Source organism: Vicugna pacos, chromosome 10, assembly GCF_048564905.1.
Source record: "Vicugna pacos chromosome 10, VicPac4, whole genome shotgun sequence".
Taxonomy (NCBI): domain Eukaryota; kingdom Metazoa; phylum Chordata; class Mammalia; order Artiodactyla; family Camelidae; genus Vicugna; species Vicugna pacos.
This window is the reverse complement of record NC_132996.1, coordinates 68,091,018-68,116,482: the sequence shown is the minus strand read 5'-3', so window position 1 is coordinate 68,116,482 and position 25,465 is coordinate 68,091,018. Positions and strand designations below refer to the sequence as shown.

Here is a 25,465-nt window from a genome sequence, read left to right as displayed (position 1 = left end):
CGTGCTCGTCCCCTTCCTCCTGCCGTCCGTCCGGCGCGGAGTCGCCGTCAGTCCTGGGGCTGTCTGTCCCTGTCAGCTCTGCGCCCGCTGGGCAGGGCACGTGCTCACAGCCCTGGGTTGATTTATTTTTTTAAGGGGGGTAGTTTTATTTTGGTGGGGTTGGGCGGGAAGGAAGGCTGGGGGTTTTTGTACAGTGTCCACTACCCGTCCTGTTCATTTTTTCCTCTATTTTTCTTCTTCCTCCCTCTGTCTCTCCTGCCTTCCTTCTCTTCCCAAGCCCTCAAGTCCCCACCCAGGCTTGCTGTCTTTCTGTCCCCACCCTCCTTCCTCACTTCTCCTTTTTGTGTGTGTCTGGTTTCTCCCTTCCTTTCCTCTCTTTCCAGAGTCGGTGGAAGAAGGGCGGGAGGGTGGGCGGAGAGGCCCAGCGAGGGGCGGGGCGGGGCGGGGCAGGCGTGGCCCCGAAAGCCCTGGCTCCGCCCACCAGGAGGAGGCGCCTGCCTGGTGCCGCCCAGGGAGGGGGACTTCGGCCTGGGAAGGCCTGTTCTGTTGTGTGCCGCCGGGCGACGTGCATTGATGGGGAAGCTGCTGGAGGAGCAGGGTGGGGGGCGGGTGGGACGGGAAAGGCAAATGCAGATATATATTGAAGACAAATAATCTAGATACCGCGAGCAGCAGCCTGTGGCAGCTACTGGGCGCGGGCAGCAGGGAAGAGAGGGAGCCAGGCATTGCCCGCGGACTGCTGGGGTCACTTCTCTGCCCACAGGCTCCCTGCTCCCCCAGTTTTTTTTCTCTCTTTGTTAACAAATGTGTCTGAGTCTTGGAAAACACCCCAACCCCGGAAATGTGTGGGAAAAGAAAACAAAAACTTTCCAAATCCAACGGTCCTGTGCAGTTTGTTTGGGGCGAGTGCTGTTGGGACACTGGTCCTCGCTTTGGCCTGGGCTCTGGGCCCAAATGGGAGCCCAGGAGAGCTGGTAAGCAGCCGCCAAAGTCTGGGGCTGAGTAGGCTTTGGACTTCTTGGGGCAGCTTGTCTTTGTCTTACCCTGTGTCCCAGAGCTGGGGGTGGAGGCAGGAAACAGCCCCCAGGTTTGTGATTGGTAATGGGTCTCTGGCCCTGTTGGCCATGGGCCTTAAGCTTCTCAGATGATGGATAAATCCCCAGGAGCAGGAACATCGTTTTGCCCCCTAATGGCCAAAGAGGGCCTGCACCTCTGGTGGCTGTGCCTGCAGGTTACTGGCCTTGACACAGCCCTTGAGGGAGGCGATGTTATCCCTGGGTGGAAAGAGCTTCAGTGGCAAATCAGTGCCTGAGTCCAAATCTGCCCCCGGTTCTGCCTGACTCCAGTGTTTTGCCCCTTCTGCATCTGTAGGGTTTGGACCTTGCCCCTCACTGGCTGACTGTGGGCAGCACCTGGGGCAGCAGGTGGAAGGAGAGCCAGCGCACCCATACCCAGGTGTTTGCTCTTTTATGGGGACACTACACAGTCCCACGGCCCCAGACATGCTGGGAGATGAGTCTGTGTTAAGCCTCTCAGTCACAAGGAGCAGAGACCCTGCGCGTGTAGGCATCCTCAGGAGAGCAGAGTGGGGGTGGGTCTGCGTCTCCCTGGGGGCCATGGTGGATCACCAGGCCACCAGACACAGGACTCAGCCAGGCTTCTGTCACTCAGGTTTCCTCTGCCTCCTGCTAGGGAGTCTAGCCTCGGGCTCTAGGCTCACCCTCCCTCTTCACCGCCCTAATCTGCTTCCTGAGCTTCCGCCCTCAGGCGGCTCTGCTGCCGACCAGCTTGTTCTTGTAGCATTTTCCAGTTCACAGGCCTGGTCTGTGTTTAGGCCTGGGCACCTCCTGGTGCCCTTGGCTCAATGCCCGCAGGAGCCCCACTCAAGTCTGCCTCATCTCCTGTCTTTTCCTCCATCCTGGGGCAAAGCTTTTGTCATGGGACCCTTCCCACCAAGGGGTGTGCTCCAGTGGCCCTTGAGAGTCCCCCCCACCCAGAGTCCTAAGGGGTGGGACAGTGAATCCTCTCCCAGCCAACCTAGGTGTGGGTTTCCATGGACTTGGCCTCTCCTTGTCCTCCTGAACCAGCCACCAGGAGGGTGGGGTGGGCCCCCTTTGTTTCCTGTTGCTGAGTCTTGGAGGTCAGCATCACTGAGGTCAACTCTAACCTCCTGTAGAAGCCTGGGGAGGCCTGACTTGGGGCAGGCTTGTCAGGATGTCCTGTGCTGTGCGGTGATGGCCTGGCCCTCGGAGCTTCTGCTACTGCTGCTCTGTGTCTGAGGGCTGGAGACGTATCTCGGGTTCCACTGCCCCCATCACCACTAGCCAAAGGGAAAAAAGACCGGCAGGCAGGAGTTCCTTGGTGTCAAGAAGGGAACATCTTTACCCCAGAAATTAATTCTAGAGTGGCCTTGAATAGTCTGTCAGAGTAGGGGCCAGAAAGAGGGACAGTGCAAGAGCTGGAAGGATGGGCCCCAGTCTGGCTCATTGTCGTGGCGGGGGGACTGGGTGTTTTCCCCTCTGCACAAGGAAGCTAAGAGCCCTGCCCTCAAGGACCTGTAAGAGGAAAGATGCCTGGATTCTGCCGCTGACTCTGGATACCCATCTCTGAGATGATCACCTTGGTCTTAGCTCCTTTCTCTTGTGCATCTGATGTTGATCTTAACACCTGGGCCTGACCTGGGCTCCTTGGGGTCCGGCTGGCCTGGCAGTGACCCACTTCCTCTGCCACTGCAGGGCGCCCAGCAGCTTCAGGGGCCAGGAGGTCTCTGTGATGAGCATCAGATAGAGGGTGTGTCCTAAGTGAAGTCCTGCCATTAGGGTGGCAGCACCCAGCTGGAGTGCAGGCCTGTGTCTGCCCTCCAGGGAGACCCCTATTCCCTTGGCAGGGCACCTCCTCCACCACGGTGTTGACATTCCCTCCCTTGCTGCCTCAGAGGGGCAGAGCCCTGGGCCTTCCAGCTTCTAGGTCCTGTTGAGGTGAGTGAGGGGCGACATATTGGAAGTGGGAAGACCTTGGGTTCTGGAAGGCTGTGACCATCTGGAAGGACCTGGAGCAAGCAAGACTACTCTGAATTTGGGCAGAGGGACAACTCTGACCACTTGGTGACCTGGAGGACATCCCAGGGGAGAGGAGGATTCATCTTCCACCAGCCTTGGGTTCTGCCTTCTGGAAGCTTCTGGATATGATTCCCAGGGGCCCAAGAATGCTAAGCAAGAGTAGGAGAGGCAGCTGAGGCTCAGCTGGGCAGAGGCAGACAAGACAGAAAGTCCACGGCAGGCTGGCACAACCTCACATTTGGGCATCTTTACAAACATGATCCCCACCCCCACCCTCTTTGTCCTGGGGGTCTTCACTTGGGGGTGGCCACAGGCAGAGAGCTAAGGGACACAAACCCCCAGAGGCCCAGGGGCTACAGCAGATAAGACCAAGCCAGGGAGCGATCCCGTCTCCTGGGGGCAAGGAGCTGCTTCCTGATTTCCCATTGACTTTCTCACGAGAGTGCCCACAAGCGTACGCATCACTAATGTCTGGTGTGTGTCTGTGCTGAGGTGTGTAGCCCATTGCTGCGGTGCCCAGAAGTAGAGACGCAGACACAGGTGGACCAGAGACCACCTGAGCATGGGTCTGGGGTGGCTCAGCAGATGGGGCCGCTGGCGGGGACCCTGCTGGGCAGCAAAAGCCTCCCGCTGCCCCGTGTGTGTGTGTGTGTGTGTGTGTGTGTGTGTGTGTGTGTGTGTGTGTGTGTGTGTGTGTTAGCCAGGGTAGGGGAGTTCGGGGACTGTCCCTTTCTGTCTAAGTCCTTGCACCAGGTTCCAGGTTCCAGGTTCCCCTCTAAGCAGTGTTGGGGGACGGGGTCCAAGATGTTTCCCTTTTTTTTTTTTAACTTTTGGGGGTAGATAATTAAGTTTATTTATTTTTAGACGAGGTACTGGGGATTGAACCCAGGATCTCATGCATGCTAAGCATGCACTCTACCACTAGAGCTATGCCCTTCCTCCTTGAGGTGGTTCTGAGGGAGCTCCTGCCTTAAGAAGCATCACTGGACGGCTTCCCCAGTTGTGAGGACGGAGGGTAGGCTGGACGTGTTGTGGCTGGAGCTGGGCTCTGGAGACCTTCAGACCTGGGCGTGACTCCTGATTCTGCCCCCTCCTAGCTGTGTGTCACACGTAATCAGTTTCTCCGAGCCTTAGTTTTTCCCTAAGTGAAATGGGGCAAATCTCCCTCAAAGGGTTCAGGAAAAGAGGTGAGATGATGCCTTGAGGCGTCCAGCATGGCGCCTGGCCTACAGCAGGGGCTGGAAAGAGAAGCCACACGGCTGGCACTTGGGGCAGGAAAGCTGGCCTGGGACAGGGCTGCCCAACAAGAGCCCCCAACCTGGGCAGACCCTGGGACTCATCACTGGAGTCAGTGAGGGGCATTCATTTGTTCCTTTGTTCACTCTCTCATCTCCTTCACACCAGTGCCCCTGGGAGCTGGGGATATTGGGAAGCGGACCACCTCAACCCTCTGGGAATTCATAGGCTTGTGGGGTCGGGTACAAGCGTGTGGCTGTGGCCATGGTAAGAATTTCACTAGTGCCTTGGGCTGGGCCTCAGAAAGAGGCCGTTGCCCTGGGTCTGGGAGCCTGAGTGGGGGTGTACGTCAGGTGGAGAAGGTGGCAGAGGCATTGCAAGCAGAAGACGTGGCCGGGGGCACTGGCCGTATGGCTGGAGTGTGGGGAGGTTTTGAGCACAGGGGATGCTCAGACTCTGAGCTCAGAGGCAGTGAGGGGAGCACAGGGTTGAGTCCTGCCCCTTCTATGACCCGGCCTCCCATCCTCTTTGCAGCCTTGAGGGAAGGTCGGGTGCTGGTGGCCTAGGCAGCCTCCTGCCAGTCACACCACCCTTTGCCCCCTTCTGTGTTGAAGGCAGCTCCTTAAGCAGGGAGAGGTTGGGCTTGGCTGATGGGGCAGCCCCCAGGCCCTCCAGAAATCGATGCCTTTGCTCTCCTTCTGCAGAGAAGAGGCTCTTCCCACCATCCCATCGCAGGCTTCCCAGGAGGCCTAAAACCGTATGGATTTTAGGACAGGATGCCCCTGGGCACTGTGTGTTGCCTTCTTTACCGCCCTGTTCAGGAAAGGCATGGTTGGGTTACGTCTCGTGGGTGCAAGTCACCCCTCACTCCTGACCTGTGTCCAACCTGAGCACTCAGGAGACATTGCTGCCCTGCTCTCGGGGGCCAGGACTGAGCTCCTGAGCACGTGATGGGGGACGGGTGGGAAGTGACAGCCTTCATAGACATTTAGGGGCTCTAGCAGTAGAGTCTGGGACCTGTGAGGACCTCCAACACAGCCACCACACCCTCAGCTCTCCCCTTTGCAAAGCGCAACACACTCTCTTCCTTTGACCTCTTTCGAGGTGGAGCTGGGGGTAGCTGGGCCATTTGGGTCTCAAATGGTGGAATGGAGGGCAGGGGACAGGGTCCACACTGTCAGCCAGGACACCCAGTCCTTGGTCTCCGCTCTCCCAAAGATGTGCTGTGTGACTCTGCCCCAATCCTATCCCTCTCAGGGCCTTTGCTTCACCCTCTGCCCAGCAGCAGGGGCAGGTGGCCAGACCCGCCCTGTTCCAGGGTTCTCTGGAGGGTGGTGGGGATGGTTCTCGGGCTGGGTCTACTCACTGACTCCGTACATCTTGGATGGTGTCAGGCAGCGGCAGGCTCTGGGTTATCAGCACTGCCCCTGCCCCATACACCAGCAGGGGCAGTGAGGCGCAATGTGCGCCTAGCAGCCAGGCCAGAGGCCCCAGGATGGCTCCCCCTTGGGCCGCCATCTGGCCCAGGCCTGCCATGGTCATCCTGCCGGCATAGATGCACTTGTGAGGGGCCATACTGCCTGACTATGGCTTTGACTTCTCATTCTGGCCCAGCCCTACTTGGCCCAGGGAGGGACAGTGGGTCAGGCTGGGCTGGGCCACACCTGGGCAGCCCTGAGACCATATGAAAGAGAAATTCGGGGCACGAACATCTGGTCCAGGTGAAGGCCTCCCCTCTGCACCCTCCCAGCCACGATGTCCCCCTCCTTGGGCCTCACCTGAGCATGGTGGGGAAGAGCTCGCCAGTATAGATGGTGATGCAGTGGAAGGCGGCCCCCACCCCACCGAGCCCCAGTATGGTAAGGGCTGAAGGCAGGGCCCCCATATCTGTAGATAGAGACAGGATTAGCAGGTTGTTGGTGGGGGCTCCAGGGTCAAATGCGGGCTCTCCCTGACCTTCCCAATGTCTGCAAGTCACCTCCACTTGGGTGTCCCCAGATCCCACACATGCACTGTGTCCTAAGTGACCTTATGGCCACATTCCTTGCCCCAACTCTGCCCCGCACCCAGACACCCAGAGCCAGACCCTGGGACTCCTCCTCGACCCCCTCCATGTCTCTGCCCTCCCACCCTCCCTGCAACCCATCACTGAGTTCTTATTTTGTCTCCACAATTTTTCACGATGCTCCTCCTGCTCCTGGTGTGGGCCACCACCATCTCTTAGACACCCTGGCAGCCTCCTTCCTAACTGGGCCCTGCTCTAGCTCAGTACCCTCTGACAAGGAGGACAAAGGGTCCATGTTTGTGGCTTAAGCTCCCCCCAGGTAGAAAGGCTTTGGCCACAGCCATGCACACCCAGGCCCACCCGCTCACCGGGGGGCACCAGTGTCTTGGCCAGGATGCGGGGCCCGGCTAGCACCAGGGATGCCGCCGTATGGGCCTGTGGCCCAGGCTGCTCAGCAGCCACACGGCGCCGGTCTTGGCCGGAATATCAACGACCCTGATGAGAACCTGGAGCAGGAAGATGTTGCCGCCTGGGGCCTGCAGGGCCAGGGCCAGGCCGAAGAAGGCAAACCCAAAGGCAAACCTGGGGGTCGGGGGTGGGTGGCAGGTGGAGTCAGGCTGAGGAGTGGGCGGCTGGTTTGCTCTCAGACCTGTTTTCATTCTCCTCCTGCTGGATCTCCTCGGTGGAGGGTGGTCTCTGAGGACTACATTTCCCAGGTCCCCTTCCCAATGGCACTCCTTATTAGGTTTGGCCAATGGGAAGCACTGGTGAGAGGCTAGAGGTGGGACCAAGGGAGAAGCTGGGGTATATCTCCCTCCCTCTCTCTGGGTGCCGTGTTGGGCGGTGGCTGTGTTGCCTCCACGGCTCTAGCTTCTACTGAGCAGGCCCTTCATTTGCGGTCCCGGTGGCCCTGGTTTCTGGGCTCTGACAGTACCTCTCCCTCCTCCCTGGGCATTCCAAACTGGGGTGGGTGTGCCTTTCTATCATTGAATTCTTTGACTGCCTCCTCTGTCTACTGGGCTCGGCAGCTCTCTCAGCGCCTTGGTCATGAGTCCTCCTTATTCATCTCTTCTGTTGATTCTCCCCGACCTGAACCCACCTGAGCCTGACTGAGAGAGGGGAGGTGCCTGTGCCCCCTGGCTGGCTGCCTGCCTGAGCCCTGATTCCAGGTTCCCTGGCTGCTGGTGGCCAGAGGTGGAGGCTAGGGCCCGGGCAGGGTGGGCGTTGAAGGGGCATCTACCAGCACTGGGCGGAGACGCAGGTCCGGAGGCCCAGTCCAGGCGTGCGGAGCAGAGCGCCCCCTGGCAGAAGCCTGGCCCACACTCAGCTCCTCCTGCATGGCTGAGAGCAAGACCTGGGGGGTGGGGGGCTCCGTTAGCACTGGGGGCACTGGCCCAGCCCCCCTCCTGACGACCCTTATCCTGGGGGGCCAGGGCTCTCTGTCTCCCAGGGGTCCTGTGCAGGGCAGGGAGAGGGACTGACAGTCTAGCCCTGGGGGAAGGCCCAGCCCCACCTCACCTCGAGGGTCAGTGAGGCCCTGCTGCCCTCTTCCTGTTGATGACAGCCACCCTCCGCAGCTCCTGCAGGCCCAGCTCCAGCCTGCCCATTATGATGAGCCATCGTGCTGACTCCCCCAGCCACCTGCGACAGGGGAGGGGAGGGAATGGGGAAGGGTGACTGCCTGTGGCCCCAGGACCTGGCCTGCATGAGCCTCACTGCCCTTCTGTCCCCTTCTGCCCAAAGGGAGGGGTGGCCTCCCCGGCACCCACAGGCTCAGGGTGGCTTCAGGTCAGTGGAGGGGGGGGCAGCAGAGGGCACTGTGGGTGTGGGGCCAGGCTTTCTCAGTCACCCTCCTTCCCCAGCAGGCCACCCTTTCTGTCTCCTTCCTCTACCCTCTCTTGAGCTGGGGCTGGGGGTCCCTGTCCTTCCCTTCCTGTCTCCTGACCCCGTGGCCCTTCCCCTGCCTCATGTGGGAACCGAGCCTGGGCGGGCCTGTGTGCAGCGCGGACGCCCTGAGACGGCTATAGGATCGCAGCTCTGCAAGCTCATCTGCCCTCCCCGTCCAGCAGGGTGGGTGACAGTTACCGCCTCCTGGATGCCCATCGGCCCTACGTATCCCAGCGCCCCTTCTCCATGGCAGGACTCAGCCCCTGGCACTAACCTGGCTCCCACGGCCCCCAACATCAAGCCCAGACCCCCTGCACCATCCAGCCCAGGCCACCAAGCCCCTTCAGCGCCCACCTCTCGACACTGGCTCTTGTCCCCAGCGAGATATGCTTTCCCTTGTGAGCAGTGGCCAGGGTGGGGCCACCTGCTCCACACCCACTGGGGCCCTGAGGTCCTTCCGGGTTTGCAGAGCAGGTGGGGGGGATTCAAGCGTACGTTAGAGATAGAGTCGACCAGCCCATGTGACCAGTTGGACCTGGGGTACAGGGACCGTGAGGGAGAGGGAGCTGTCAGGGTGACTCTGACTCCACTGCGTGCTGGATGGAGGGGGGCTACTGGCAATGCTGGGGAGGCCCTGGGGAGGAGCAGGGGATGTGATGTTTGTAAGGAGACATTACGTTTGTGATGCTGAGACACCAGTAATGGAGACTTCACACTGGTCATTGGAGACCAACAGAAGGACTGAGGAGGGGCTTTGAGGGTCTCCAGCTTGTGGAGGGAGAGCCATGGACACAGGTGAGGTCACTGGGTAGGGAGCATTGGTGCCCATCTCTGTGCTGCAGGGACTGAGCAAAGTGGGAGCAGAGCGACGGTGACAGGGTCGTTGGAGTGGGTTGGAAGAGACTGGGAGGGAGGAACTGGGGGCGGCACATGCAGATACTTCTCATGAAGAGAAATTATTTCGGAAGAGAAGCAGAAAAGCCAGCGGGAGCTGAAGGGTCCCATCTCAGATGCCCCGCCCCTGCCACTGATTCGTCGAATCCTAGGCATGGTTTGTTATGCTGTGATGTGTGGGATTTCCTGTGAGTGCCACGTGGGCAGCGGCCCTGTCTGTTCTGCTCCCCACTGTCACCCCTGGCACCAGCCAGTGCCCTGCCTGCGGTGGAGCTCAGTAACAATTTGTTGAAGTAATGAAGTAGTGAAGTAATGAATGCACGTGGGCACATGGCACCTGTGTGGGCACATCTGCCAAGGAAAGTGAGTTCAGCCCCACGGACCAGCGTCAGCATCAGAGAGCCAGGAGGGTTGCCCTGAAATCTGCATCACTGACCTTTGCCCTCCACCCTCTTGGGATAGGGGTCAATCTGCCATCCCAGAAGGCCACATGTCAGGCATGAGCGCCTCCTCTCGGAGCCACTGTGTGCGACGTGACTGACTCTTGTTCTGGAGAGTGACTGCAAATTAGTTGCTAAAGGTTCCATTTTAAGAGCTTTTCTGCTCCAAGCTGTTGGGCTGGGAGAGATCTGTGGAGTCAGCCTTCCTCGTAGTGTGGGTGTAGGTGCCCCGTTCCCCACTGGTCCTCTGCTGTGGTCCTTTCTATGGTGGCTGCAATGGCCAAGTGACTACCAAGCGCCGGGCTTATATGTGAATGAGCCAGGCTCAGTTCTGCCCTTAAGGGCCGTCCTTCCGTCCTTCCATCCATCCATCCACCCACTCATTCATTTACCTACCTACCTATCCATTCATCCATCCATCTGTCCATTTACCCACCCATCCATTCATTCATCTGTCTGTCTGTCTGTCTGTCTATATATTTACCCATTCCTCCAACAAATATTTATTGTGCACCTGCTACATGCCACGAGCTTGGCAAGGGCCATGCCTGGTTTATTTCAGGACAGCACAGACATTTCCTAACCTCCCATATGCGTCAGCCCTGTGTAGGGGAACAGAGGACCTATCGGATGGTTGGGTCGTGGTCCCTGTCCTCTAGCAATAATGTCAGTGTGTAAGGCCGACTGCAGCTGTGTTCTGGGAGTGGTGTGTGTGTGTGTGTGTGTGTGTGTGTGTGTGTGTGTGGTATCTTTGCATCCCATCTTCCACCTGGTCTAGTGCTTCTGTGCCTGGCACAGAGGAGGGGCCTGGAGGCACACTGGCTGAGGCAGGCAAGGACAGGTGGGGGAAGGAGGGGCCAAGAGGTGATGGGAAGGAAGAGGGAGGGAGCAGCATGAGTAAGGGAGGAGGAGACTCTTGGGAGGAGCAGGTGAAGAAGCATCCTGGGCACTTGAGCCCTGGGTTGGAGTGGGTGAGCTGGGGCTGGGCCAGGCTCCTGTGGCTCCCCTCCGGCATGCTCCCCTGGCCTCCTGCGCCCCAGCTCTCTGCACCCAGGGTGGAGGGTGGGCAGGGTCTCCTTGGAGGAGGAGGGGGGTGGGGCAGCACCCACCAGGAATACACAAAGCAGAGGAAGAAGGGGGTGGAGACAGCCAGCTGCAGCAGTGCCAGTCACGCACACCACACCATAGGCCACTGCAGCCATCAGGACCTGGCCGCAGCTGAAGCCCAGGGTTTGCACTGACGTCCACTCCATCACTGCAAGGAGACCCTATGGGTCAGTCTGGGAGCCGGCACGAGCCTCCCCTGCATGGCCTGGGGTCAGGGCACCTACAGAGAATGCCAGTGTTCATCATGACACCCAACACGACAAAGGCCACCAGGAAGCGAAACAGGCAGTACATGGGGAAGGTGGGGGCAAAGGCAGCTGCAGTGCCCGACACGGCCATCTGAATGTAGCTCCAGGTCAGCACCAGCCTGCGCCCAAACCTGCAACACATGCACACAGGGAAGGCGGCCAGGTCTGTGGTGAGCCACAGCACTGGCCACAGGGGTCTGGACCGCCGGAGCCCACCCTATGCTTGCCTGCTGCACAGAGGGATGCTAAAGCGACATCCAGGACCAGACCCACATTCTCCATCCGCGGAGGGCTCATGAGCACAGGCAGTGCCCCTGTGGCCCAGGCAGATGTGAAGGCCCTTGACAGGGAGCTCACTCCCTGTCAGCAGGGACATTCAAGCAGCAGCTGAAGGCAGGCATGTGGCTGAGCATGTAGCATCAAATGTGTGGTAAGAGCAACGCCTTCACAGCCCTAGAGGAGCCTGGGAGAAACTGGCCCCCAGAGAGGGGCTGAGCCTGGCTCAGCAGCACAGCCAGAGGGTGTCAGGAGCGAGACCCACAAGCAGGTATTTCCACTTCAGGTGGAGTTTTCTCCCCAGAACCGGCTCTGAGAGGCCAGTTCAGGGCCAGTCAGGGAGCAAAGGGGCAGCAAAGGAAAAGGGAGCCTGCCTGGACCTGTCTTACCTGTCAGAGGCTTGGCCACACACGGCAGCTCCCACCAGGATCCCAGCCAGGTAGATGGATGGGCCATGGGCTTCAGGGCCTGAGAGTCACACACCAGGTCCCACTGGTGGGAGAGGAGGAGGATCTGAGCTCGGAAGGCAGGGAGAGCCCAGGTGGGAGGGGGCAGAAGAGCCAGATGGGAAGGCCCTAGGGAGTTGAGGGTAGGGGGCAGCCTGGTGACCTCTAGGGTTATCACTTCTTGCCTAAGCCCCTCTATGGCTCCCTATTGCCCACATGTCCAAGGGCAAGTCTCCTTGGGCCTCATCTGCCTCTTTTGTTTCAGTTCCTCTGTGGCAGCCACCCCACGCTGGCACCTCCTCCCCACTTTCCCGAGCTCACTTCCCTCCTGGTCCATAAACAGGCCCCTTCCCGCTTGCTAGGGTGGGCCATGTCTCCTGCTCACCCACATTTGCCAGATGCTGCCTCTGGGAACCCAGTGAATCTCCCCAGAGTCCCCCTGAGCCCAGCGGGGGACCTGGGCTCCCAGTGCGGGGAGAGAGCTTAAGTGAGTCACAGCAGACGGGCACTCGCTCTCAGTGCCGCCCGCTCTTCCACAAGCGGCGGGCCAGTGTCTGTCTGCAGGCTCATTCCTGCCACCAAATCCTGCAGGGCCATGTGGCCGGGGAGGAGCTGGAAGCCACTGTGAGTGTAGAGGCCAGTGGCATCAGGTCCCTCCCAGGACTGGGCTGTTTTGAGTCCAGCTGATTGTGAGCTGTGACTTTGGCCTCTAAGGTGCCAGGATTTGGGGAGGGTGTCCAGGGAGGCCCTTACCTTGGCCATGATGGTGGACGTGAAGGTGCTGCGGTCATAGACCCAGCCGTCCACGCACGGCTCGGTGGCAGCCTCGCTCCAGTTGGTGGCCATGACATTGGGGTCCAGGAGCTGCCACTGTGGGTGGCAGAAGCGGCGACACTGGTGGAGCCCATGGTTGGGGCCTGGTGGGGTGGAGATGGCCAGGAGGGCTTCGGGGCACAGGGCCCCAGGGATGCTGGCCTGGGCAGTGCTGTTGTCCACAAGGAGCACCCAGCAGCCGTGGCTGGGCACGGCAGCCGAGAAGTTCTCCCGCATGTTCTGAGTGGTCAGCCACATGATGGGGACCACCAGGGCCACTGTCTGGAGAACCCAGACTCTGCCCAGGCTGCCCACACAGTCCAGGAGTTCAGAAAAGGCCATGGAGCCCGTCCAGGGGGCCAGTGGAGGTGGCCACATCACAAAAGCCAGCCCAGGGCAAAAGGGTTAACACGAAGGGCTTGCCTCCCTCCCGGGAGCACCGGCTCCCCCGGCCCGGCCGCCTGGAGCATGGCAGCGGCTGCCTGCTCTGCATACGTGGCCCATGGATCATGGGCGCCTGCTCAGCCACTGTCACTCAGACTGGCTTTGTCTGGGACCTTAGTCTGTGAGGTGTGACCCTGAAGCCACCAGCATCTCCTCAGAGATGCAGCTGCTCCTGGACCTGTGGGAGAAGCTGAATTGAGGAAGTGGGGAAAGAGGAGGCTGAAGTCATGCAGGCTGGAATTGCTGTGACCAGGTGATACTGGCATGGGGTTAGTGAGCATTTCCTCAGTCAAAGTTTAACCCGGCCCTGGGGGAGGCACACACTCAAAGGAACAGCAGCTCCTGCCCTGCGTGGGCTGGAAGGCCGCAGCTTCGGTGGCTGTAGGGGGTCCTTGGCTCTGCCCAGGACACAGGAGGTGGGGCTGCTGTGCCCCTCTGAACCCCTGCCCCCTCTGGTGCCCAGGGCTGCCCCAGGAGAAGCCTGGCCAGGGGGTCCTCCTGATCGGGGCTGCTGTGAGCCTGAGCGACACCCCACGCGCTGTGAGGAAATCTGTGTGTGTGGCCTGAGTCGCCAGTAGGCGCCCCCCGCCTCCCAGCCCACGTCGTCGAGCCCCGGGCCTTGGGCCCTCTCCCATCTGCTGTCACTGTTGCCATCCTCCCTTCGCTGTCACCCTCTCCTGAGCCCTTCATGGGGCGTTCAAGAGTCACCAGACACCCCGCGAGCTCCTCAAGCTCAGTGTCACCCCAAGTTACCCCTCCCCAAATCCACCCCCAAACCCCATGTCTTGTTTCACACCTCCCACCCCTCCCTTCCCAGTCCAGCCAGTGGCCAGTCCCACTAACATCTCCTCCTCCACCTCTCTGTCTCCACAGCCCTCCCCTCCCTGCTCTGCCTGCCTCTGCTCTTGCCCCTTCAACCCATCTCCCACCCAACAAACCCTCCTGGCAAATCCTGCTTAAAAGCCAGGGAGCGGCCTCACAGCAGCAGCTAGCCAGCTGGCCTTACAGCCGGGGTAGGGATGGGGTGGCAGGGCTGGGGAAGCAGCGCATGCTGGGGCTGGGTGGGTCAAGAAAGATGGGCCCTGGGCTAAGAGAGTCCCCCTGGGTGGCAATAGTTAATTCTCCAGGCTAAAGGGCCAGAGACCCTAAAAGAGCAAAAACATGTGTGTACATATGTACATGAGTGCATGCATATGTGTGTACACGTGTGTGCATGAAGAGGTGTTCGTGTGTGCATATAAGTGCACGGATGTGTGTGCACATGTGTGTACACAAGTGAGCTCACCTGTGTGTGTGATGTGTGGCAGGTAGAGGGTGGGCAATGGACAATGAATGTGACCCAGCCCTTTCTTCTCATGTGCTCTGGGGAATGAGGCTGCGCATTTTAGGAATATCTCTCCTCCCTCTGCTTCTTTTTGTCTTGCCTGCTCTTCCCTCTGCCCATCCATGTAGCTCACCAGGTACAACCTCTTGGCCTCCCTGGTCTCTGTGCCCCGACTCACCCACTGCTTCCCACATGCACCCTGTGCTGGCTCAGTGGGATGCTGCCCTTGCTCAGGCAGTGCCCCCAGCCTGGAATGCTGTCTCCAGGCTCACCCTTGGGCCACATTCTGCATGCATAACAAGAGCCTCCTCCTCCAGGGAGCTCTCTTTGTTTATTCCTGCCTCCCCCGGGGGCTTGGAGTCATCACTGGAGCCCCATCTTCACACTGTCCTGCACTCTTCTGTTATAGTCCAGCTGGTCTTGTTTCCAGCCAATTCACGGAGGGCAGCGGCCCTTCTCTACAGCATCCTTGGAACCCAGCACTGTTTTGGATGGCATACGAAGGTTCCAAGAACACTTGCTCAGCTGGTTTTAAAAACAGCTTCTTTTTTTCCCCCCTTGATTATAAAATTTATGTTTGCACCTTCCAAAAAATTCAAAAAATATTGAAAGGAAGAAAAGAAACAAAAATCACTCCTAAACTCACCAACCAGTGATGCCCACTGGTAACACTTCGGTGGAAGTATTTCCAGACTCTGTTTTGGTCACTGTGTTCTGCTTCATCAGCCTGGGCTGCAAACTAAGCTTAACATCTCCTTCTGTAAAATCCAAACAAAAGGCCCCTGACTTTTACCTTGTGATTCTAGCCTGTTCACATTTATTGTGATTACTGTCATGTTTGGACTTTTGATGCATTTTCCCCTTTAAATCTTTGCTTCTTCATTCCCATTTTCTATGGAATCCATTGCATTTTCTTGCTCTGTTTTTCTTCTGTCTTGGTTTGGCAGTGGTACATTTTATTCCTCTTGGCCTTATATTTGAACCCACAAACTAGGAGCTATTTTATACTATCTCTTCAGGCTTCCCTCTCCTCTTCCGTCCTCTCAAATAGATGTCTTTTCTCCTTATTTCATTAAGGAAAGAGAAACCAACAGTCTGAGTCTCTCACCAGCTCACCTGCCTTGGGGCCCCCCCACATTCTCCCTTCCCTCCTGCCACTGTAAACACCCTATGCACCCCTCCTTATCCTGGCCAACCCCTCCCTGTGTGCCCTGTAGCCCACCTCTCTACCTGCTCAAGTCTCCCCTCTCTCTTTGGCATCTTTCCCTCCCCACTGGACCATTCCCATCCATGTACAAATATGTGTTTTTTCCCCTCAGTCATCAGAAAAGCCCCCTTCTCCCTTTCAACTTCTCTCTTCAGCTGCCCTCCTCCTTTTCTGCTTTTATTTATGATACCATTCCACGAAAAGATTGTCGATGCTCATCTGCAATTTCTCTTCTCATACTTTTTTGGATCCATTCCCATTAAGTTTTTACCCCGTCACTCATGGTCGCCAGTGATGTCCCTGCTATGAGTTCAGTGGCATTTTCAGTCTTCATCTTACTTGAGCCATTGCAGTCTCTGAGCCTCCTCCCTCCGTAAGACCCGCTGGGCCAGGTCTCCTCCCCTCCCCTGCTTCTCAGTCTTTTTGGCTGGTTCCTTCCCTTCTCCCCACACTCTCATCCTTGGGGCCCCAGGGCTCAGTCCCTGGTCCTCTTTTCTGTCTCTCTCCTCTATCATGGGACAAGTCACCCCTTTAAGGACCTCTTCTTGGAATGATAGACTTTAATCCAACCCCCTAAACATAGTGGCCCATTGAAACAGTCTAGGCCCAGATGGAGCTGTTCCTGCCCAGGGCGCCAGGCCAGCAAACAGAAACTTCGATGATGTTCGTGTCCGCATAAATGCCCCACATTGACCAGAAACGCAATATATCGGTCATCCTACCCCCACATGCCAAGCCAGCCCTGGGCTCTCTACTTATTACCTTGTTGCTTCTCATCCCAAACAAGATTGACTCTGGCCCCAGCCAATCCAATCTTGTCTATTTTTCTCATCCTTGTTCTGCATTCTTCATCCTATCAAAGCCCCCCACCTCCCACCCCAATTTGGCCGTTCTCAGAATGGTTTTGGTCCACGTCACAAAGTGTTAAATAAAATTTGTTTGAAATGTGGCAGAAAAATGTGTTACAGCTCAGTGTTACAGCTCGGTGTTACAGCTCAGTTGTGACAGCAACCTGGATCCAGGAAAGAGACCAAGCAGCACTCGCAGAGTTGTTGGAGAACTCAGGTTTATTACGCCAGCCAGCCCAGAGGACTTAACACTCCAAACTCTGGACCCCTTCTGTAGGTTTATGCAGACTTTTATAGGCTGCCAGTTTACACTTTGCAACATCATATGCAAATAAAGCATAACAAAAGTTGACTAATTAGGAACAAGCTTTGTAGAAATAGACCAATCAGGAGGAAGAGAAATAACCAATCAGGAGTGAGGGAAATGGACCAATCAGGAGTGAGCTCAGGGAAACAATAGAATTTTGGGGGTAAGTTCCACTTTCCTAGAAGTAAGCCATTTCAGAGGCAAAAAGTGAGATAGATCCTCTGGGCCAGGAAACCGGATGGTGCTGGTGGGAGAGTAGTGGCCCTGCCTGGGAGTCCTGCCGGTCTTTTTATGGGGCTTCCCACCTCAGTATCACCTCAGTTGTCTTCTTTAATCATTTTCTAACAGGCCTAACAAACGTCTCACACCTACTGTGGCCAAAGCTAAGCTCCCTCTGAACGTGCACCTCTGAGCCTTTCCCGGTCTCAGCTTTCGGGGACTCCATCTTTCCAGTGCTCTGGACAAAACCCTGGAGTCATCCCTGTTACACCTCAGATACTGTTTGCCAGGAGGTCCCATTGACTCTACCTTTAAAACATGGCCAGGACGTGCTTGCTTCTCACCTCTTCCACTGCTGCCTCCTTGGTTTAAGCCATGGTCACATTTCCCTGGATCACAGCAGTGGTCTCCTTACTGGTCTCCTTACTGGCCTCCTTGCCTCCACCTTTGAGACTTTGCCATCTACTCTCCACACAGAGATAGAGGGATTCTGTTTTACTTTGTCGACAGAGAAACTTAATCAATTTAAGAAACAAATGGAAACCTTTATTCAAGCCAAAATGAGGCTTATAAGCTGAGAGATAGTCTCTCAGAAAGCTGGATAAAGGGGAGGCCAGTATGTAAGTGATTTTGGTGAAGGGAGTACGAGCAATCAATCACACATCTCGGTGGAAGGTGGCTGCTAGTCGTGAGGAACAGACATCTTAGGGTTTTTGTGCTTTTCTAAGTATGGAAGATGCGAGAATCCAGGTTCATAAAAATTTTCTCCCAATAATATCTAATTATCCGAGGGCCTGTTCTGCCCATTTTCCCAGAGCACGGAGCACCCTGTCCTGATCTTCGCCCCGAATTCCTTTCAGGGTGGGTCAGCAACTGCAGTGGCTGGTGCCTTGATTCTTGTAGAACCAAATGATGGGCCACATATTTTAGTCTAAAGTCCGTTCCCTTTTGGTCTTAAATTTGACCCAGGTTTGGGAGGCATTTTGATCAATTTGTCCCACAGCTAGGAGGGCTCATTTCCAGGTTAGGTGAGGATGTCATGATGGGCCACTCAGTGTGCTCTTACTGGACTAGGCCCTGTTAACAGTAACCAAGAGCTCTGGGCTGCCTGTCCCACCGTCTGTCGTGGTCCAGGAAACCGCTGCTTCTTTCCACATCTAGAATTACACTATGACAATCATTGCTCTTATATATTTGCTCTGTATTTTTGATCAATTGTTTCCAGTCATCTGATCATCATTAATTTTATCAGAAGCTCAGTCACACATTTGGTAATGTCAGAAACAATAATCTTTTAAAATAGGCCGAATACAGGTAACATAGCTGGTAACATTAATAAGGTTGTAAGTAAGTATTTAAGCTAAGAACTTCCATTAGGTGCAGCCCAGCACCTCTCCAGGTCTACTGACCAGTTTGCTCTGGGCCGATCGCTATCTTAAAGAGAAATGATGATTGGCCTTGTGCACAAAGTTCACCAGAGATGTCTGCGGGTGCAAGGCAGGTGAGTCATCGCAACCCCTTACAGGTTTGCGAAAGGAATGTTACGCTAAGGAATTACACGACTGGCGCCAGAAGGAAAATTTATCTCTATGGTTGAGCAGGCGTCTCTGCTGTTGGGAGGTCTGGTTAAACGCATGATGTAGACCACAGTGCACACTGGAGGGGAGGGAGGAGGCCAAAGGGCAGAGGAAAAGTTTTCTGTTTAAATTTTATTTTGTCTTGCCTTAAGATGTGAATTTTTATTTGGTCAACTTCCATCAGACCGTGTCGCTATTGTGCTCAAAACCCAGTGGTGCCTCCTCATGTTACGCCGAGTAAAAGCCAAAGTCCTTACGACCAGCAGCCTCTGCCACCTCCACAGGCTCATCTCCTGTCCTTGCTGCCACCACGTTAGCCCCACTGGCCTCTTCTGGTGCTCTGTGTCTCTGCCTCAGGGCCTTTGCACTCCCTGTCCCTTCTGCCAGGGACCCTCTTCTCCCAGAGAGCCTCAGGGTTCACTTCCTTCAAGTTTTTGTGAAGATGTCTCATTCTCAGAGAGGCCTTCCCTGACCCCCACCCCAATTTCCATGTTAACTGTCCCCACCCTTGCATCCCCCAGCCCCCTTTCCCTTGATCACACTCAGTCCCCATCCAGCACCTTCTACCTTTTACTCGTAGATTTCCTTGATGTCTGGCTTCCCACCACTAGGATGTAAGCTCTTTCAAAGGGGGAACCTGGTCAGTTTTGCTCACGGCTGTATCCCCGTTGCCCAGAGCACCACTTGGCACATAGTAGGCACTCAGTAGGTGTGGGTCGAATGATTGAGTGAATGAGCAAGCATGAAAGCACACAGACACACTCCAGAACTCAACAGTCTCAGCCTCCTCCTGGTGGGAGGCATTCTGCCCCAGCATCCAGCTCACTAATTTGCTCTTCAGTTGAATTCATTTGGCTCATCGGCCTTTCTGTTGAGACTCTTATTTCCCAAATCATGAGAATTTTCATTTCAAAATTTATCATTTTCATTTCAGAATGACTACTGAGTCCTTCCTACAACATTCTGTTCTTGTTTCCTAACTTCCACTTCTTGTTTCATTGGTGGAATTATTTATTTGCTTTATTAGAAGATATTAAGTGTGCTTCTCTCTTACTATTGTGACACTTCATTCATTCACTAGGTAGATTTTACTGAGTGTTGATGATGCACCAACCACTGCTCTTGGCAATGGGACTCAACCACTTGTCACTGCCCTTGGGTTCCGTGGCCGCCATGCCAGTGGGGGGAGAAAGAGTAAACCAAGAATAGATGAATATAATCTAATGATGAACAGTGGTCATGCCACAAAGGTGGCAAGGGGTGTAACGGGTGAGAGTAGGGGGGCTCCTTTAGACACTGCAGTCAGGGAAGACCTCTCCATGGAGGTGACGTTGGAAGGGACTCAAATAAGGGAGGGGACAAGGCACACAGATGCCTGGGGAGAGAACATCCCCTGCAGAGGAAAGAGCACATGCAAAGGCCCTGGGGTGGGCATGTGCCTGGGGGGTTCAAGGCATGGGGAGGAGGCCAGGGGGCTGGAGTGGAGGGAGCAAGGGAGAGTAGGATGCGGTGAGAGCAGAGTGGTTACTGGGGCAGAGCATACAGATCCTTTTGAGGAAGGAGGTGACATGCTCTGACAGGTTTTATTTATTTATTATTTAGTTAGTTAGTTATTAACAAATGTATTTTAAAAAAATTTTTGGAGGGGGGAGGTAATTAAGTTTATTTATTTATTTATTTTTAGAGAAGGTTCTGGGGCTTGAACCCAGGAACTCATGCATGCTAAGCATGCACTCTACCACTTGAGCTATATATACCCTCACCCCTCTCTGACAGGTTTTAAAAAGATCCCCCTGCTGAGGGGAGAATGCACTGGAAAGAGAGCAGGGAAGAAGGGGGTCCCCAAGACTGGTGTCCCTGTGAGGGATGACAAGGGTCAGATCTTGGATGTTAAAGCAGGTGGGAGAATGGCTTAGACTCAGGATAATTGGTTTGTTTGGGGTTGGATGTGAGTGCTGAGAGGGGTGGGAAGGATGACCCCTTGGGCAGGTGGACAGGGGTTGTCTGCTGAGATGGAGAGTGCTGGGATGAAGCGAGTTTGAAGGAGCAGTGAATCTGAGGGTGCTTTGGATGTTATAAGACTGACCTGTCTCTTTGCAGTAACGTGTGGAGTGAGCTGGTATTTGGGAATCACTGGGGCTGAGAGGCATTTCAAGTCCAGGACTGGGTGAGCTCGCCCAGGAAGCAACCTTCCACAGCCAAGAGATGGGTCTGAGGCTGGGCCCTCAGTGTCCAGTTTTCAGAGGCCAGGAAGACGAGGCTCCAGTAAAGGAGCATGGTCTAGATCATGACTGTGGGGGTGGGTGGTGGATGGACAGAAGGTCAAGGAGCAGAGAGGTCAGGCAACTGGGGCCAAGAGACAGGGGACTCCGCGCTGCAGAAAGGCTCAGCGCCCCCTCTCCGGAGCCAGCCCCGGTGACTATCAGGTGTTATGACTAGTGAGATTGTACACTTCCTGAAAATGGGCCCAGGCAAACTACTTGTCAACATGGGGTTTTTTTCCCCTGTTTTATTTTTGTTTTTGGATTTGGAGATGCACTGTGGACCTTTCTGGCCAGATCGTGCAGCAGATTTTTTCTGATTCTTCCCAGACCCCGGTGTCCTATGGTGACAGCAGCTGCCTCTGGTCCCAGGCCAGGCAAGAGAAAGGCCTGTAGGAATGCTTACTGTCAGTGACTCAGCGAAGTCCCCAGCAGCCAGCAGGGCTGGCTAAATCCAGGTGGGCGGCTGGAGGAGGTGCAGCCACAGCTAACTGGGTTTGCTCATGCCTCCGGGGTCCCCAGAACTCAGGAAATAGTATTACTGTAGCACCTGAGTGCCACTCTCCTCCTGTCTCTCACCTCTGTTGAGATGAGATGGCTCAGATGGCCATTCTGGGAGGACACTCTGGGCTGGTCCCTTGGAAAGGGTCTGCCGGCCCCCAGCTCATCCCCCTTACTCAAAGCCTTCAATGACTCTCTTCAACCCATCTTCAGAGCCTTCACTTTGCTGCCGCCTTCACGTGGCTTGAGCCCGGCCCCCATGCAGCACAGACTCGTTCTCAAAATGCCCTGCTCCCTGTCTTCCCTTGTGTCCTGTTTCTTCTCTCTGAGGGCCAATTGCCACCATCCGCCAGTCCAAACACACCCCTCCCTCCATGCTTCTTCCTCCCCATCCCTGAGCATCCCCACGGCAGCCCCCCCCCCCGCCACTGGAGGAGCCTCAAACTCTTCCCTCTGTCAGGTAATGAGCTGCCTGCTTCCTCAGCACCAGGCGTGAGTCATCGTGTACCACACAGTCCCCGGAGGAGGGCCCAGGCAGGCAGCGGGGAGGCCGTGTGGTCTTGCTGGTCTCGGCGTGGGTCCGGGCTCTCTGGGCCTTTTCCCCTCATCTGTATAAAGAGCATCATAGCCCCCATTCTGCAAGGCTGTTTTCAGCAGAAGTCATGGTTCTTGGAGGGTCCCCACCTTCTCCGGCCACCCACGGGCCCAAGTCAGGGTAATTAGAGCCCCCAGCACACGTGGTGCCTGGAGTTCCAGCTCCTCCAGAACCTCTGAAGATCTGGTCTCCTGAGTGCTGTTTGTTCCAAACTGATGTTCTGGGCAGTTCTGAAAGTCTGGGCCACTGCCTTCCTAGAAACATGCGCTGGCCCCTCTCCTCGTCCAAATATGTCCCAAATGTAGCCACGGACTTAACTCAAAATTCCCCACAGAATAGCTGAGGGACGTCTCAAGGCTTAATGAGGATGATGGCGCTGATGATGGTGGGGTGGTGATAATGGTGATGCTGGTGGTGACTAATGGTCACTGACCACCCCCCCCAGCAGCTTTATTGCAATCTAATTGACAAATAAACTGTACAAGTTTAAGGGGTACAATGTTTTGATCCAATCCACTTATAAATTGCAAAGTGATTACCACCATCTGTAAGCTACCACCTCTCTCTTGTCACATAGTTACCGTTTCCTTTTTGTGATGAGAACATTTAAGATCTGTTCTCGTAGTCAGACAGAGACAAATACTGTAAGATATCACTTACATGTGGAATCTACAAAAAGACAGCAAACTAGTGAATATAACAGAAAGGAAACAGACTCACAGATGTAGAGAAGGAACTAGTGGTTATCAGTGGGGAGAGGGAAAGAGGCGGGGCAAGATGGAGGTGGAGGATTAAGGTACAAATTATCAGCTATAAAATAAGCTACAAGGATGTATTGTACAACACGGGGCATATAGCCAGTATTTTATAATAACTATAAATGGAGTATAAGCTTTAAAAACTGTGAATTACTATATTGTATACTTGTAACATGTAATATTGTACATTAACTATACTTCAGTTTTTAAAAATGTAATATTATAAAACAAATACATAAATAAATTTAAAAAAGAAAAAGTATGTCACAGAATGTGTGTAGGTTGTACGCAAATACTTTGCCATTTTATATAAGGGACTTGGCATCCTCAAAATTTGGCATGTGTAGGGGTCCTGGAACCAGTCCCCTGTGGAAATGGAGGAACAGCTGTATTAGCACCTCCAGCAAACAAAGGGCTCTGAACAGCCTCTGCTTTAAACATCTCAGAGCCCCTGCAGCACTGTGGTACCTCCGTCCACCTGCTGTGTGGCACTGTGCCAGACAACTTACATTAAAGACCACATTTATAACTTACATCAGATAGTCACCAGTCCCGCCGCTGCTGAGGCTGGTGGTTTTGGGGTCGTGGTGGAAATGGGAAGGTAAGTTTTCAACTCAGAGTCATTGTCCATTGCTGACCCAAGGACAATAAAGAGTTCTAAAAATCACAAGCAATTTTCCTCTCTGAACATCTCAGACACCTTAGATCACTACAGTTTGATTTACATTAATGCCACCACACCAGAAAGACAATATTATACTCATTTTATAGATGGGGAGCCTGGAGCTCCTAGAATAAGAAATAGTGCCAGGATGATATAACTCATGACTTACATAGTAGAGACTTGACTCCAGGCTTGTCTGGTTCCAAATTCCATGTTATTAGTATCTTTTTGTCTTCATTCTATGAGGTCCTAAAAGGCAAAAGACACGTTCTTTTGAAATGTGTCTGATAGCTTGCTAGAACCTATGTACAAACATAGTTTTGGGAGTAGTCTAAATACTTTTAATTTTTTCAGATGATAGAGTAATCTCTTGGCATTGAGGAGAAATTAGAATGAAAAAGTAATGTACCAGGAGTTGTAACCGAAACGTCCTAATAATAGCTATGTAGGTGGAAAGTAGTGCAAACAAAGATTAGCCAAATAACAAAAGGAAAAAAATCAAAGAACAAATTTTATGAAAGCTGTTTAAATCAGGTATTTACTCTAAAATTTTGGTTTTCATTTTTGAAGTGCTGATACAGATATAGAAAGACTGAATTTTAGAAGTACTTAGGCAATTTAGTATTTTTCATGTTATAAGCAGTATCAGTTCTGCAAATGTCTTCAAACAGGAAGGAAAGTGATTACAAATAGTCAACAAATAAATGTTCATTGAAAAAAAGATTTCTATTCTTATAGCAACAAAGTATACAACACAGCATTATTAGCTATAATCACCATGCTGTACGTTAGATCCCCGAACTTGTTAATCTTATAACTGGAAGTTTGCACCTTTAACCAACAGCTTCCATTTCCCCCACTCACCCAGCCCCTGGTAACCACCACTCTACTTTGTTTCTCTAAGTTTGTCTTTTTTAGACTCTTCATATAAGTGATATATTGACTCTTTACATGTGTTGGGCACCATTCTAAGTCCTCTTTCTGGATTAATGCATTTAATCCTTCTGACAACCCTTGTCATTTGATGTATCATTTTTATACCCATTTTACAGACATGGAAACTGAGGCTCGGAGAGGTGAATCTGGGTCACATAGCTACTCTGTGGCAGAATCAGGACTCCAACCCAGGTCTGACCAGCTCCGGTGTTTATGTTTTTAACTTCTGAGATTGGCTGAAGACTTTTGTGTAGCAAAGAAAGACGCCAGGAGACATTTGTGCCTCAAGACCCTTGCCCCTCTCCTTGGGATCCTGTCCCTCAGATCAGCAGCCCCTTCTCTCACATCCTCTCTTCCTTGAGCCCAGGGCCCCGTTTCCCTAGCTCGGAACCTCCCTAAATGGAGCCCTCAATCAATCCCTCTCATAGTCGTTCAGGGCCCAGGGAAGAGATCCTGTACTTCCCGATGCTGTCAGCTTGGCCTCCTTTCCATCCAGAATTTTCTAGCCCTACCTTTGGGTAACCCAATAAAAGGTTTTGCCAGACAGAAAAGCAGCCTTCCCCACAAGCTAACTTCTGGAGTCACCCGTTCCCACCTTTGTGCACCACGTGGGCACCTGCCTGGAACCCCGTGGGCATTCATCAACAGAACCCTGCTTCCTGCCCCTGGCATGACTCCAGAGCAGTCACAGGCATTGGCTGTGTTTAAACGCATTTTCCTCTGGCTTCAGGGTTGTTGACTGGGAGAGCAGGCACGGCCGGGCCACCTGCATAGACCCACCACCCACGTGGAGGCGGCATGGTGACGAGTGGGGTGGCTGTGGGTGGCTGGCGTGGCACCATCTTGGGCAGCTGGCCAAGGCTTGGGGGTGAGTAGATCGTGGCTTTAATTGGCCCCCTTGTGCGAGCTGCCGTGGCCCGGGCCACAGCCCCGTTTGTTTCAGCCTCCCAGGAGCCCCAGGCCCGGCTCCTCCAGCCCATTGAACACATCGGCTCTAAGTAGGTCAAGGAGAGCGCTGGGCAGCCGTGGCTCCGCGCTCCTTCCCTTTCATGTGCCTGGCGGCTCCTGCCAGCCTGGCCTGCCTTTACCAAAGGGACTTCGCTCTCCTTGCCATGTCAAAAAGATATTTCATGTTAAAATTCAACGTAGAGATGTTAACTAGCCGTTGGAATAAGGCTCGTCAGACCATGAGCAGCTCAAACCAGCTGAACTTTGCCCTGCTCTGTGGAGGGTCTTGCCCACAGCTGGCAGCGACCAGCTGGCACATTTTCACAAGGCTGGATGCCGACACTGCCCCCGCAGCCCCTGCGCCATTTCCTGGGAGCCGGTGCCACGGGCCCCCTGTTCCAGGGGTCAGGGCCCAGCTGCCGCCCCCCTTCCCCCGGCTCTCGGCCTTCAAGTTTCCAGCAGCTT

General features: G+C 54.6%; 1 protein-coding gene across 1 annotated transcript; it reads right to left on the bottom strand.

The window, feature by feature from the left end:
* Positions 1-5,044: 5,044 nt before the first annotated feature.
* Positions 5,045-12,753, bottom strand: SLC22A12 (solute carrier family 22 member 12). Its single transcript, XM_072970859.1, is given in 14 exon segments — positions 5,045-5,108; positions 5,662-5,838; positions 6,074-6,182; positions 6,669-6,731; positions 6,734-6,882; positions 7,541-7,600; positions 7,602-7,677; positions 7,841-7,941; positions 10,631-10,686; positions 10,688-10,776; positions 10,853-11,007; positions 11,542-11,602; positions 11,605-11,644; positions 12,352-12,753. Coding segments are annotated over 14 exon segments (1,602 nt in total).
* Between the last annotated feature and the right edge of the window lie 12,712 nt (positions 12,754-25,465).